The 15,066-nt window shown below is 35.6% G+C and overlaps 1 protein-coding gene and 1 pseudogene across 4 annotated transcripts in view; both read left to right on the forward strand.

Moving 5' to 3' along the window:
• The window catches only part of Trappc13 (trafficking protein particle complex subunit 13), a 31,767-nt gene that overhangs the window by 10,565 nt on the left and 6,136 nt on the right, over positions 1 to 15,066 (forward strand). For 2 of the 4 annotated variants that reach the window (XM_090331742.1, XM_090331743.1), the window contains exons 4-9: positions 1,961 to 2,045; positions 6,003 to 6,130; positions 8,169 to 8,241; positions 9,767 to 9,811; positions 12,977 to 12,994; positions 14,847 to 14,980. In XM_090331742.1, the coding sequence (XP_090187868.1) occupies positions 1,961 to 2,045; positions 6,003 to 6,130; positions 8,169 to 8,241; positions 9,767 to 9,811; positions 12,977 to 12,994; positions 14,847 to 14,980 (483 nt within the window). The remainder of the gene's footprint in view (positions 1 to 1,960; positions 2,046 to 6,002; positions 6,131 to 8,168; positions 8,242 to 9,766; positions 9,812 to 12,976; positions 12,995 to 14,846; positions 14,981 to 15,066) is intronic. The other 2 variants (XM_090331744.1, XM_090331745.1) reach the window with 1 other exon arrangement.
• LOC150064329 (cytochrome c, somatic pseudogene) lies at positions 6,581 to 7,451 on the forward strand (annotated as a pseudogene).

Raw genomic sequence — 15,066 nt, forward strand, 5'->3', positions numbered from 1 at the left:
TGAGTACTCAAGTATTGAGTCATTACTCTTGTACTGTTTGGATCTAATAGCCACATATTAAGGATTAACTTTTTTTTCTTTAGATTTTTTTTTTTCCCCAAGGCTAGAATCTAGGGCCTTGAGCATGCTTGCCACGGGCTGTACCATAGCACTATATTCATAATCCCTAGATCTTTTTTTTTTTTTTTCTGGTAATGGGTCTTGAACTCTAGGCCTAGGCACTGTCCTTAAGCTCAATACTAGCACTCTACCCCTTGAGCCACAGTGCCACTTCAATTTTCTGATGGTTAATTGGAGATAAGAGTCTCACAGACTTTTGTGCCCTGGCTGGCTATGAACTGTGATCCTCAGATCTCAGCCTCCTGAGTAGCTGGGATTACAGGCGTGAGCCACCAGTACCTGGCTCCTAGATATTATATATGTGTATATATGTGTGTGTGTGTGTGTGTGTATACATATATATATATTAAAACAACCATGATTCTTTTATTTGAATTAAGTTGTTCTAAATGTCTTTTGCATTAATAAACTTTTCATTTGAGCTCACAGCCCTCTCTTAACAGAAGTTATCAGACTTGGTGGCTAATTAATAACTTTCCATTTTTAATTTCTTTTGTTGTTAGCTTTTGTTTTCTTCTACCCTGTTAATGAGATAGAAACCCTGGTTCCACTTTTTTTTTGCAGCTGAGAAAATTTATAATTAAAAGTAACTTTTCAACTTTAATTTTTTTTTTTTTTTTGCCAGGCCCGGTGCTTGAACTCAGGGCCTGGGCACTGTCCTTGGACTTTCTCAAGGCTAGAGCTCTACCACTTGAGCCACAGTACCATTTCTGGCTTTTCCTATGTATGTGGTACCCAGGAATCGAACCCGGATCTTCGTGCATGCTATGCAAGCACTCTACCATTAGGCCAAACTCCCAACCTCAACTTTTTTAATTCTTACAGATTGAGGTAACTGACTAGTTAATATCTTAAAACTTTGAAAATACATTCATGTAAAATATATAAAACTAGATAGAGTGAAGTCATTAGACATCTTATTAGAATAAATTGGAAAATCATTAAATTGTTAAAAAAAATACTCCAAGATGAATTATTTTTGGTCTTCTGGATTCAGAGGATAAATTATTTTGAAAATAGAAAGTTGACATTTTCTAGCTATTTAGATAAAATTCTGAAGACGCTTAGCATGGCTCTGATGGCAGTGACTATTTTTTCTAGGGATGCCGGCAATTTCTGCAGCAGTTGAGAGCCAAGATAATATTGTATGGTTTTATTGAGAAATGCCCTAAATTATGTGAACAATTTAAATGAAGGAATATTGAACCATTCTTTCCTTCCCCTGTCTCTATACTTTAATAAATTTTTCTCCATTTGATTTACTTTGTTTGTTTGTTTGTTTGTTTTTTGTCAGTCATGGGGCTTGAACTCTGGACCTATGTTCTGGCCCTGAGCTCTTCAGCTCAAGGCTACTGCCCTACCCCTTGAGCCACAGCACCACTTCCCATTTTCTGGTGGTTAATTGTAGATAAGTCTCATGTTCTTTAGGGCCTGGGCTGGCTTTGAACCACAGTCCTCAGATCTCAGCCTCCTGAGTAGCTGGGATTACAGGTATGAGCCACCACACTCAACTTTACATTTGATAATATTTTTTCTTTTTTTTTCTGGGTCGTGGGCCTTGAACTAGGACTGGGCACTGTCCCTGAGCTCTTCAGCTCAAAGCTACCGCCTGATTCCCATTTTCTACTAGAGGTTAGTTGGAGATAAGGGTCTCAGGTCCTTTTGTGCCCAGGCTGGCTTTGAACCTTGACGCTCAGATCTCAGCTTCCTGAATAGCTAGGATTACAGGTGAGAGCCACCACTCCCAGCTTTCCATTTGATATTCTTAGTAGTACTCAAACCGAATATTTATGATAAAACTTGATTGAATTTCTGCTTAAGATTTTATTTTTTTTTGTAGGAATATATTTTTGGGAGAAACCTTTTCCAGTTATATCAGCGTTCACAATGATAGCAACCAAGTTGTCAAAGATATATTGGTAAAAGTAAGTGACATTGTTGTTTAAAAGTATTAGTTTTAAAAAGAAGCATGTTCTGAAACTTTCTGTTATGTTTTGAAGCCTTACTGAAATGCATGCTTGGTACTGGAAATTTTTTTCCCCCTGATTCTGAGGCTTTACCTCTGGAGCTCTGTCCTTGAGATCGTTTTGCTCAATATTTGTGCTCTAGCACTTGAGCCCCAGCTCTACTTCCATCTTTTTCTGTGATTAATTGTAGATGAGTCTCACAGACTCATATTAAGCTGGCTTCAAACCACAATTCTAAGATCTCAGTATCTTGAGAAGCTAGATTACAGACATGAGTCACTTGGCTTGATACGGAAATTCTTAATTATAATGAACAAATATTCCTAAAGGTACAAAACATTATAAGAAAAACATTTTTCCTTATCTTCAAAACATGGTAGCTTGCATGACAAAATGAGTATTCACCAGTACCAGGCATAATTCTAGGTGATTTGTTTTTTTCTGTACTCTTTGACAGAATCCACTTCACTATGCTAAGATCATGATAGCTTCTAAAGATGTCTTAAGTTGGACCAGGAGTTTGGCCTAGTGGTTAAAGTGCTTGCCTAGCATGCATGAAGACCCGGGTTCGATTCCTCGGTACCACATACATAGAAAAAAGCCAGAAGTGGTGCTGAGGCTCAAGTGGTAGAGCTCTAGCCTTGAGAAAGTCCAAGGACAGTGCTCAGGCCCTGAGCTCAAGCCCAGGACTGGCAAAAAAAAAAAAAAAAAGATGTCTTGAGTTTTCACACGTCATTTTATTAGTTTGGCTTTCCTTTTTCTCTGATTATTTCTCTCCCCAATACAAATTTATAGTTGAAAGTCTTCCCTGCAATTACAGTTTCATTTCCCTTCAAGCCATCCCTTCATTACCTGTTTACTTGCCTGTGTTCCTCCCAAGACATTTATTAGCTTTTAATAATGTATTTATTTGTATGTTGTTGCTTGTCTTCCTTCTCTTCTCTGGAGACAGTTAACTCCACAAGGGCGGGCAAGAATCATAGACCATTTTATTTCCCTATTATCTCTAACTTTTACAACAGGTACTGGCATATGGAATAGGTAATTAGGGAATAAATGTTTTATACAATACAATTTATAGTAGCCAAAAGGAAAAAGACACATAATACGTATTATACATTGTAGTTGATAGTAATGTTAACAATGTCACAGGAGAACTAATTGGCAGAAGTTGCAGAAGAATATGTTAGGTAGATATCAGTTGAGTTTTTTTCTTATTTTCAAAATAAAGTAGCCATTTTCAACCTTGGCTTATACAACTACTTATGCAGACTTAGAAATTTTTGTTTTCTATGCCTTTTATTCATTTTTCTATAAAATGAAGTCAATACACTACCTACTTCCAAATTGTAGGGATTTTTTAAAAAGTCATGTAAATTAAGTTCCAGTGGCTCATGCCTGTAATCCTAGCTAGTCAGGAGACTGAGAACCAAAGTTTTTATATCCATAGATATTTTTGATAGTAGCGACAAATAAAAGCAGATAAATAAAAGCATAAATGAGGAAATTACAAATTGTGATAGATGTTTCCAAGCAAGTAAAATTTGATGCCATAGACAGTAACTGAGGAGGCCACTATTTGTGACAGGGTAATGTATGTTCAGAGAGATATAAAAAGGGTGAATATATAGTGGGGGACAGTGTCACTTTAGAAAAAGTAATATTATCTGGGCCGGGAGTTTGGCCTAGTGGTAAGAGTGTTTGCCTAGTATGCGCAAAGACCCTGGTTTGATTCCTTGGTTCCACATGCATACAAAAAGCTGGAAATGGTGCTGTGGCTCAAGTGGCAGAGTACTAGCCTTGAGAAAAGCACAAGAACAGTGCTCAGACCCCACGACTAGCAAAAAAAGAAAAAGAAAAAGGTAATAATATCTTAGTGACTTTAATGTCCTTCTCTAGTTCTCAGTGAATTGGTCTCTAACGTGTAATGATATTTCTGTATAATTTACTATCATTTAGTATTATGTGCATAAATTTATATGTTTTCAAAAAAATTACATCTGTATATGTAAGTTTAAAAAACCGCATGTGCAGCCAAGCGTGGTGGCTCACATCTGTAATCCTCGCTACTCAGGAGGCTGAGATCTGAGGATCAAGGTTCAAAGCCAGCTCGGGTACAAAAGGACCTGAGACTCTTATCTCCAACTAACCTCTAGGGGAAGTGGGGCTTGGCTCAAGGGTCAGGTGGTAGCCTTGAGCTGAAGAGCTCAGGGACAGCACCCAGGCTGAGTTCAAGCTCCATGACACCCCCCCACACACAAATAAATAAACATATGTGCATACTGATATTTCACTTTCCAGTATGACAGGAAAGGTTTTATTGTAGCTTTTTTCTTTTTCTTTTGTCAGTTGTGGTGCTTGAACTCAGGGCTTGAGTGCAGTTCTTGAGTTTTTTTTGCTCAAGGCTAGTACTCTACCATGTTGAGTTATAACACCACATCTGTTTTTGTTGGTGGTTAATTGGAGATGAGAATCTTACTGACTTTCATGCCTGGTTGGTTTCAAATCGTGATCCACAGATCTTAGCCTCCTTGGTAGCTAGGATGATGGGTATGAGCCACCACTACTCAGCTTTTCTTTTTCTTTAAAAAAAAAATTGTATTTATCATCTTTAAGTAATTGTACAAGGGAGTTACTACACATAAAACAATATCTGAATTGGGCTGGGAGTTTGGCCTAGTGGTGGAGTGTTTCCTTGGCATGTACTAACACCCAGGTCTGATTCTTCAGTAGCACATACATAGAAAAAAAGCTGGAAGTGGTACTGTGGCTCATGTGGTGGAGCTCTAGCCTGGAGAAAGCCGAAGGACAGTGCTCAGGCTCTGAGTTCAAGGCCCAAAACTGGCAAAAAGAAACAAAAAACAGGGGCCGGGAGTTTGGCCTACTTAGCATGCATGAAGACCCTGGTTCGATTCCTCGGTACCACATACATAGAAAAAAGCCGGAAGTGGTGCTGAGGCTCAAGTGGTAGAGCTCTAGCCTTGAGAAAGTCCAAGGCCAGTGTTCAGGCCCTGAACTCAAGCCCAGGACTGGCAAAAAAAAAAAAAAAAGAAACAAAAATCAGTATCAGAATTGATAACCTGTATCCCTGTGAAAATAAAGACATTAAGTACAATGTTTTGTCTTATTATTTTTGTGTACAGATTTATCATCAAGGTTTCCTTTTCTTTTCCCCCTAATGTAGTTGTTGTTCCTCTGCGTCTTGTTCCTGTCTGACTCTCTTGTCTATCTGTCTGTCTGTCTGTCTCCTTGTCTCTCTCTGGTAATACTAAGATTTAGCCTTGGGACTTCAGCTTTATTTGAACGACACCTCCAACCTTTATTGCTTTAGTTATTTTTCAGAAAACTGTCTAGCACAGTTGATCCTCCTATCAATACCTCTCATGTAGCTGGGAATACAGACATGTACCATAGGATTGCCTTTTTGTCTGAGTTATTTTTGAATGGTATTCTTATTTCTGCCTCCCATATAGCTGGAATTACAAAAGTGAAGCATCGTGCCCAGCAAGTTTATTTGGGATTGTGTGTATACATGTGTTACCCATGTCATGATTCTAAGCATAGAAAGGTTTACCCAGAGAATTACTGCTCTCCCTTTCTTGTTTCAGCTCAAGGCTACCATCCTACCCCTGGAGCCACAACCCTACTTCTCATTTTCTAGTGATTAATTGGAGATATGCGTCTCAAGGTCTTTTGTGCCTGGGCTGGCTTTGAACCAGATCTCAGCCTCCTGAGTAGCTAGGATTTCAGGCATGAGCCAGTATAACGTTCTTCTTTCACCTTCTTTTCCCTGCCCCTGCTGGTTCTGTTGCCCAAATAGTCTAAATGTCTCCTATTCTTTCTACCAATATCATAAACACACTGTAGAGAATAGTCAGATGTGGCTACTTTTTTTCTTTTCAACTTTCTTTCAAGGCTGATCTTCAGACAAGTTCTCAGCGCTTAAATCTTTCAGGCTCCAATGCTGCAGTGACTGAACTTAAACCCGATTGTTGTATTGATGATGTTATTCACCATGAAGTAAAAGAAATTGGAACACACATGTAAGCATTAATTTTACTACCTCTCAAAAAATTTGGCTCTTTAAAATTTTTTATATTGGAGTTTCATGGGGACTTTTCTGCTCAGGTGGGCTTTGAATCATGATCTTCAGATCTCAGCCTCCTGAGTAGCTGATTACAGGCTCAAACCATTGGTGCCTGGTTTAAGAGAGCTTTTTTTTTTTTTTTTTTTTTTTTGCCAGTCCTGGGCTTGGGCTCAGGGCCTGAGCACTGTCCTTGGACTTTCTCAAGGCTAGAGCTCTACCACTTGAGCCTCAGCACCACTTCCAGCTTTTTTTTTTCTATGTATGTGGTGCCGAGGAATCAAACCCGGGTCTTCATGCATGCTAGGCAAGCACTTTAACCACTAGGCCAAACTCCCGGCTAAGAGAGCTTTTAATTTATCTGTTTATACTCAAATCTTTGATCATTTTCACATTATTAATATTTGTAAGTAGACTTGAAGTGTTTTAGATTTACTCTTAAGAAATGAAAACAAGCCAGATGCGGTGGCTCACGCCTGTAATCCTAGCTTCTCAGGAAGCTGAGATTTTGCGGACCAAGGTTCAAAGCCAGCCTGGGCACAAAAGGACCTGAGACTCTTATCTGCAGTTAACCTCTAGAAAAAACAGGAAGTGGGGCTGTGGTTCAAGGGTAAGTCGGTAGCCTCGAGCTGAAGAGCTCAGGGACCTGGCCCAGGGGTAGGGTGGTAGCCTTGAGCTGAAGAGCCCAGGGACAGCACCCTGCTGAGTCCAAGCTCCATGACCCACCAAAAAAAAAAAAAAAAAAGAAAGAAAGAAAAGAGAGAGCGGGAAGTCTGCCTTTGTATCCAGTATCCTCTTTGTGATAGCGACGAGAGAGTGAATTTAAAATGGGTGATGTTGAAAAAGTTAAGATTTTTGTTCAGAAGTGTGCCCAGTGCCACATCATTGAAAAGGGAGGCAAGCACAAGACTGGGCCTAACCTCCATGGTCTGTTTGGTCGGAAGACAGGCCAAGCAGCTGGATTTATTTACACAGATGGCAAGAACAAAGGCATCACCTGGGGAGAGGATACACTGATGGAGTACTTGGAGAATCTCAAAAAGTACTTCCCTGGAACAAAATGATCTTCACTGGCATTAGGAAAAAGGGAGAAAGGGCAGATTTGATAGCTTATCTCAAAAAAGCTACAAATGAGTAATAGCACTGCCATATGTATTTATTGCAAAACAAATGTCTCATGGCTTTTTAATGTGTACCATAATTCAATTGATCTCTGATAATCAGATTTCAAATCATAAATGGCTGACTGAATATTTTTGGACAGTCCCGATTTAAGTAAAACTGGCTTGTGGTTAAGTGAATATGATCTTTAAAAGATTCCCTCCCCCAAACCCTCATTCTGTGATATGATATGGAGTAATACCTTCTCCCCATGTGTCAAAGATTGGTTTTATAGTCAGATTTATATAGCTAATTATGAGAACATCTTTAAATACTGGCAAAATCCCTTCACTGTTTCAGCATCAAGAAAAATCAACCTGTTTAAATATGTGATCATTAGCCTGTTAGAGGCAATGATTAAAGATGAGGCAATGTCTACATTTTTGGTCTTGACTATACCAATTTAATTAGAATTCCCCATCTCTGAAATCTACCTTCTGCCTTTTACTCATTGAAAGGCATTTTAGTGTGGCTTATGTATAAATGTCGAATAAATAATATTTAATACTTGTCACATTTTATAGTTGGTCTGTTAAGTTCAGATGCTTGTAAAAGTGACCATGCTAGATACAATACTGAGTTTATTTTTAATTCTTTACTAAAACAAAGTTATAATTCAGGATTTTCTTTATGCAGCTATTCAGAAACACTAAATGGTGGAACTACTGTGTCTGTGTGATTGATAGTGGTGCTTTTTTGCAAACTTTTTAGCGAAAGGGATTGTAAATGATATGGCAATAAGACTTAAGGTAATTAAAGATAAATATTACATGAAAAAAAGAAAAGAAATGAAAGCAAACATATTTCCCAGTCATTAAGATATCTTTCTATTTCAGCTTGGTGTGTGCTGTGAGTTATACAACTCAGGGTGGAGAAAAAATGTACTTTAGAAAATTCTTCAAATTTCAGGTACTAAATATAACAGTAGTTTTTTGATACCTTTTATTTTCCTGAAAATGCATTGTTTCTGTTGATCTGTTTGGGAAACAAACTCCATATTGATCAAAAGAGTCACTACTCAGGCTTGTTTAGCAGGCTAAAGTCAATCAAAAGTTAAAGAGCAGAGAAATTATTATTGTCAGTGTCATGTTTTTGCAAAGGAAGATTTTTTTTTTATTAAAAATAATACTTGGGGGGCTGGGAGTTTGGCCTAGTGGTAGAGTGTTTGCCTAGCATTCATGAAGACCCGGGTTCGATTGCTCCGTACCACATACATAGAGAAAAACCAGAAGTGGTGCTGAGTCTCAAGTGGTAGAGTTCTAGCCTTGAGAAAGTCCAAGGACGGTGCTCAGGCCCTGAGCTCAAGCCCAGGACTGGTTAAAAATAAAATTAAAAAAAATAATAATAATACTTGGAGGATGGAAGAAGTGACATGGAACAAGTTGTATTATACCATAAGTTGACTTTTTTTTTTTTTTCTTGTTGTGAGGCTTGAACTTGGGGCCTGCGCACTGCTCCTGAGCTTTTGCTCAAAGCTAGCACTTTCCAGTTTTTGAGTGGTTAACTAGAGATAAGAGTCTCATGGGAACTTTTCTGTCCAGGCCAGTTTAGAACTGCAAACCATGATCTTCAGATCTCAGCTTCCAGAGTAGCTAGGATTCTAGGTATGAGCCAGTGGCACCTGGCTAATCCTTTTTTTTTTTTCTTTGGCCAGTCTTAGGCTTAAACTCAGGTCCTGAGCACAGTCCTAAGGCTTTCTCAAGGCTAGAGCTCTACCACTTGAGGTCACTGCACCATTTCTGGCTTTTTCCTATGTATTTGGTTCCAAAGAATCAAAATTGAACCTGGGTCTTTGTGAATGCTAGGCAAGCACTATACCAGTAGGCCAAACTCCCAGCCCTGCTAATCATTTTTTTTGAAGAGTATTTGTCTCATGATTTGACAGAACACACCAAAATCTGGAAGAGTGATAAAATGAGTGCAAATTCCAAATGAGTATAAATAGTACTAAATTTCTAAAGAAATGTTTAATGAATCAGGCACGATGGCTAACACCTATAATCCTAGCTACTCAAGAGGCTGAGATCTGAGGATCAAGGTTCAAAGCTAGCTAGGGCACTAAAGGACCTAAGACTCTTATCTCTAATTAATCTCTAAAAAAACGGGAAGTGGGTCTTGGCTCAAGGGTAGGGAGGGTGATAGCCTTGAGCTTAAGAGGCTCAGGACAATGCCCAAGCCCAGAGGTAGAGCTTTAGCCTTGAGCTATAGAGCTCAGGGTCAGCACCCAGGCCTACTTCAAGCCCCATAACACGCCCCCACACACACAAAAAGAAATGTTTAATGAGAAATTATTTGTTTTTTTTTGCAGGAATATTGCATATCTGTTAAGTCTTTTGACAATTTTTGACAATGGCTTTGACATTTATCCATGTTCTTTAAACCTAATAAAGTAATCCAGCAATAATTTCCTAATTAATATACTTTGTTTAACCAGGTTCTCAAACCACTGGATGTGAAAACCAAATTTTACAATGCAGAGGTAAGTATTAGGTACTTACTAGGACTTTGCATTAAACATTAAAATTTGTTTGGCTGAAAATTTGAGTGAGGTATTACATTTCTTATCAAATTGAAGTAATTGCTGATATGACTGAATTACCAAAAATGAGCATAAATTTTAATTAAAAATGATTTCATTATGTGTCTTAATCAGCTATTTTTAACCTACATATAATCAGTATGTCTTAATTTCTTTTCTCCCTACTACTTTTGTAAGACTTTCACCTTTCTCATTTAGTGATGGCCTTACATTCCGTTTGATGAGGATGCTATTGCTTAAAAATGGTAGTCTATTGGATATTTGTAGGTAAATGACAGGTAAAACTTAGCATATTAAGCCTTTTTCAGACTAACCTTTTACCAGCCAGAATTGGGAGTTAGTATTTCTGTGTTTGATGAAAGGCTTGAAAGTTCCTTGGGAAAACCAAATTTGACAAAAATAGAGAAAAATGTAAAGAATAGTAGATAATGTAGATAATCTATCTTCTAACCTAATAAGAGATAAAATACAATTTGCTTTAGGAGAAAGGGTTGATGTTTTGGATTTTTTTTTTCCTTGGCACTCAGGAGGCTATGGGCTACATAGAAGATCCTGTATCAAAATAAATAAATAAATGAAGACTTTAAATTTAGAAAGATCTCTTCACAGCCCTTTTATTCCTCAAAATCATTTTTTTCTAAAAGAGGAATGAATTCAAAGATAGCTAAATGCAGAATTTTGTAATGATTATATTATGCTATACCACGTGATTACAAATGTATTTATAATAAATTTATGTCTATTTTTTCAAGCATTTTTTTACAATCAGCATCCAGTATAAAGTTTGTATTCCACCTGAATTACTTAGCTGTCAGTGTTAGTAACTTGATCAGTAGCAAAGATCTATTGGAATAAAAGGAAAATATAGGTAACAAAAACTTCTAAGGACAGTAAGTAACAAATCTAAATGATATAAAAACATGCTGTAATATCTTGGGATGAGAATAAGTATAGTCTAAAAATGCTTTATGGAAGAGAAGGGGAACTGGAGAAGAGTCTAGAAGGAAAAGATAACTAGGAAGAGATAAACACATTCCAGGCCAACTTACTATGTTAAATGTATTGATAGATATATTGATAGTCTATTTAAAGTCCATAGTGAAGAGTGTATATACATATGAGGGTACAGCCTCATTCACATTGATGCTTAAAGAGTTTCCATTTGGGGGATAGTTAAGTTGAGATACTGTACATTTTACTTTTTAAAAAAATAAAAAAATAATTATAATTATTAATTACAATATAGCTATTCAGTTTAGTACATTTTAAGTGGTCTCTTACTTTCTGTGAAAGGTTTCATTCATAATACTCGACTCCCATAAATGCTTATTAAATTTTTCTTTATTAGAAACATAGGAGTATGGCCAGATCGATAGCTCATGTTTATAATCCTAGCTACTCAGGAAGCTGAGATCTTGCCCAGGAGAAGTCCATGAGACTCTTAGCTATAATTAAGCACCCAAAAAATCTGGAAGTTGGAGCTGTGGTTAAAACTGTAGAATGCTAGCCTTGAGCATAAAAACTCAGGGACAGCAGCTAGGCCCTGACTTCAAGCGCCAGGACTGGGACAACACCAACAAAAAAAATAGGATTATATTAAGATATTTGATGAGTAGTTTTATTTAGAGTAATTTGCAAATAGTTTTTCAAATAACTAGGACTACAGAAGTGGTATAATCCCTATAAAAAAAGAAAACTAATCACATTTCCATCATATAAAGTAATAGATTTTTTTCATTAGTCGACATTCCTTCAGTTTCTATGAATTTATAAACTTTGAGAATTATAGTGACAATTTTGCATGCTTTCCTTCAATTAGCCTTATATATGACATAACATTTCAATTTTGCACCTAACTTTTGTATGTATGTGATAACTAGGGATTGAACACAGGGCATTGTACTTGTAGGCAAGTACTCTACCACTTAAGCCATACTCCAATCCAAAATTATGAATGCTTGAAACATATATCTCTAAAACACCTAGATAGAACTAAATAGCATGTAGGATCTCTAGAATTTGTGATACCGGTTAGGCAAACAAATACTGTTCATTGCCATAGGGTATATTCTATATTGCAGTTAGGTTGTAGGAATAGTAAACAACACTATTATCAGTAGCTGATTCTTCTTTCTCTGCACTGTAGTCCTTTGCAGTGATGTTATTAGCCCCCCCATAAATCTCAAACACACTTTTCATGATGTTCTTATTAATTTATGAATCTCTGAAGGAAAACAAGTTTTTATGAAACGTTTTGTTACAGTTTTTAAAGAAAACCATGTAAGATGATTGGTGAAATCAGAAGGTAGGGTTCAGACATTTGGTCACCTGCTAGGTACAGATTCTCATGGCAGTACTAATCCTCTGGGAACTTAATTCTAGTGGAGGAAACTGACATGACCCAGGTGCAATATAAGCATCTCTCATATACCCTAAGTCATGAAGTATTCCTAAACCTTGGAAACAGAGAGATGAAAAATGATTTTCAATTATGCCTTTGATGAAGGAGATGACATTTGACATTATCCTTAATAAATGAATAGCACAAATATGTATAGGAATAAAAATAGCTATTTGTTAACAGAAAATAATAAGTTTTCAATTTATTGAGGCAAGGGTCTAGTTCAGCATTTCCTGAAATGTGTTCCATGGAACTCTTAACCAAGACCTTCTTTTACAAAAGGATTGCACGATTAGATAAATGAGATGCTATTATGAGTGTTATCTATTCTCAATGTTGAGTATAATGTATATCCATCCTTAAGTATCTATTAGGAATTATAATACAGATAAATGATTTATAAAACCAGAAAGGCATGAGACATATGTCTTTTCCCCAAGATGTACCCTTAGCTATTTGCTCTTGTTTAAGTATTCAGCTATAATGTTCTTTTCTGTGCTTTGTCATTTAATCCTTAGTAATGTCACCTTTTTTAGAGAAATAGTTTGTCATATTTATGTTGCTTCCTATTTACTTTCTTGTATACTAATGCTGTCTTGTTAGTAAGTTTAGAAATGCAGAGATGCATCTCATTTTGAAGTTATTCTTTTTCTTTAACATTTAACTCTGATTTTTCTAATTTTTCTTTTTTATTTTTCCATTAGAGTGACCTCAGTTCTGTGGTAATTTGATTTTTTATTATAAATTTATTGCTTTTGTTACTTAACACTTTTTGACTCTGCCTAATTAATCTCTCTGTAAAACATAGTGGAAAAACAGTTAGTTTTGAATACCAGTTCTCTGACTTCAGAAAGACATTTATAATTTAAATGTACTTTTAATATTATATCTGTCTTGTTTGTAGGAAAAATTAGGTCAAAGGTTATATTGCCATATTGGAAGAGTTTTATGTCTTTTAATTTTTTTGAGAGGCATATTAACCTTGTATATTTTAACCCTGGCATTTTCATCATCATGCTGTCAAACACCCTATTGTCCTTTAGGTAGAATGTACAATCGAAATTTATTTTCAGATATAGTATTTTTACTTTGAAGTATAGGTCAGATAAAGATGGCCTTTTGACAAAAGTAAACAGAAAAAAAAGCAAATCTTCCCAAGTTGGCTGAAATTTATCTACTCACAGTAAGCAGCATTTGCTTCTATTCATTACATTTGTAATAACATCAGCCTTAGCACTAAATTCTTGTCTGAATTTTTCAAATGTCAAATTACTTTATACTAACTATTCAGACTAACTTGATTTTCCATTATGCTGCTTGTTTTCCTTTCATGTCATCTAAGCTCTTCATAAATTTTATACAGATAATTTCATTTTAAAAATTGAAATGTTCTATTTTTTTAAAGCAATGGATTTATGGGATATATTTACTTATTTTCTTGAGAAAAAGTAAAAGAATACTGCCCTTCAATAGTACAGTGTTTTGATAAATCATTATATTTCTGTTTTCATTTGATTAGATGCCCCAAAGATGAATATGTCTTATATTAGACTCATTAAATTATAACTTCATCATGGTATTTTGTGCAAATGATTTCCATTTTCTGGACTTTAGTGTTCAACAAAGCTCATAATTTCCCAATATTTTATATTACTTCCGAGTATATTTATATATATATGTATATATACATGTGTGTATATATATTATATATTTAAACATACTATACAAATATAAACTTGAAATCAATAATTATTGAAACCTTTGGTATATCAATATTTGTTTTTCATTTATATAAAATGATAATAACCAAATGGTATAAAAATAAGGGTGTTTATCCCATGTAACTGGAGAATTAGAAGTTTTTTATTTTAATAAAAATCACCTAGTAACCAAAATATTAATGAATGACATCAATTTTGAAATCTGACACTCAGGATAAAAAATGCTTTGCCTGATTTAAAATATCAGGTATAATTCACATATGCTTCTTTTAGCCCTCAGAGTACATTTCAAATGAACTAAGAAATCATTAAAAACCACTTGTACATGGTTTTAATTTGAAAAAGTTAGGTTCTATAAGGGTATAAAATAGATTATTCTTTATCCTAGTAGCCAGTAGAGTATCTAAATTGAAATAATACCATAATAATTGAAAGTATACTATGCTGGAGTATTATAATAAAGATCTGAACATCTTATCATAACACTGAAATTGTAGATATGTAAGTATACTCATCATACTAGTTTGTTTTAACACCATACTAACAGCAGACTTGAAACTTGTGAGTGAAATTCCAGTTACGTAAATATTTTTGTTTGTTAATACAAAATATATTCTGATTATCCCACATCCATTGTTTGGCAGGGTTATCAGTTGACTAACACTTGACTTTGCCACTGTTAATTATGTTAGGATGAAGTTTTTTCTTGGTATTAATTATGATAACTTTGATTTGCAGGCATGAACTAATCACATTTGTGGTTAATATTTTTCTTCATATAGATAAGTGATTCTCATTGAGGTGCATATTTTAAATTCTGTCATATTTTGGTGGATTTTTTTCATATTCTCAGACTGATGAAGTATTTCTTGAAGCCCAAATTCAAAATATTACAACCTCACCCATGTTTATGGAGAAAGTCTCATTGGAGCCATCTGTAATGTACAATGTAACAGAATTAAATTCAGTCAACCAATCCGGAGAATGGTAAATAATTATGGAATGTTGGGTTTTGCTTTGAAAGATACATGCTTTTTTTTATCATCTACTTACCTTGATGTTTTTTTTTGGGT

The sequence above is a fragment of the Megascapheus bottae genome, chromosome 4 (genome assembly GCF_031878675.1).
Source record: "Megascapheus bottae isolate mThoBot1 chromosome 4, mThoBot2.hap1, whole genome shotgun sequence".
Taxonomy (NCBI): domain Eukaryota; kingdom Metazoa; phylum Chordata; class Mammalia; order Rodentia; family Geomyidae; genus Megascapheus; species Megascapheus bottae.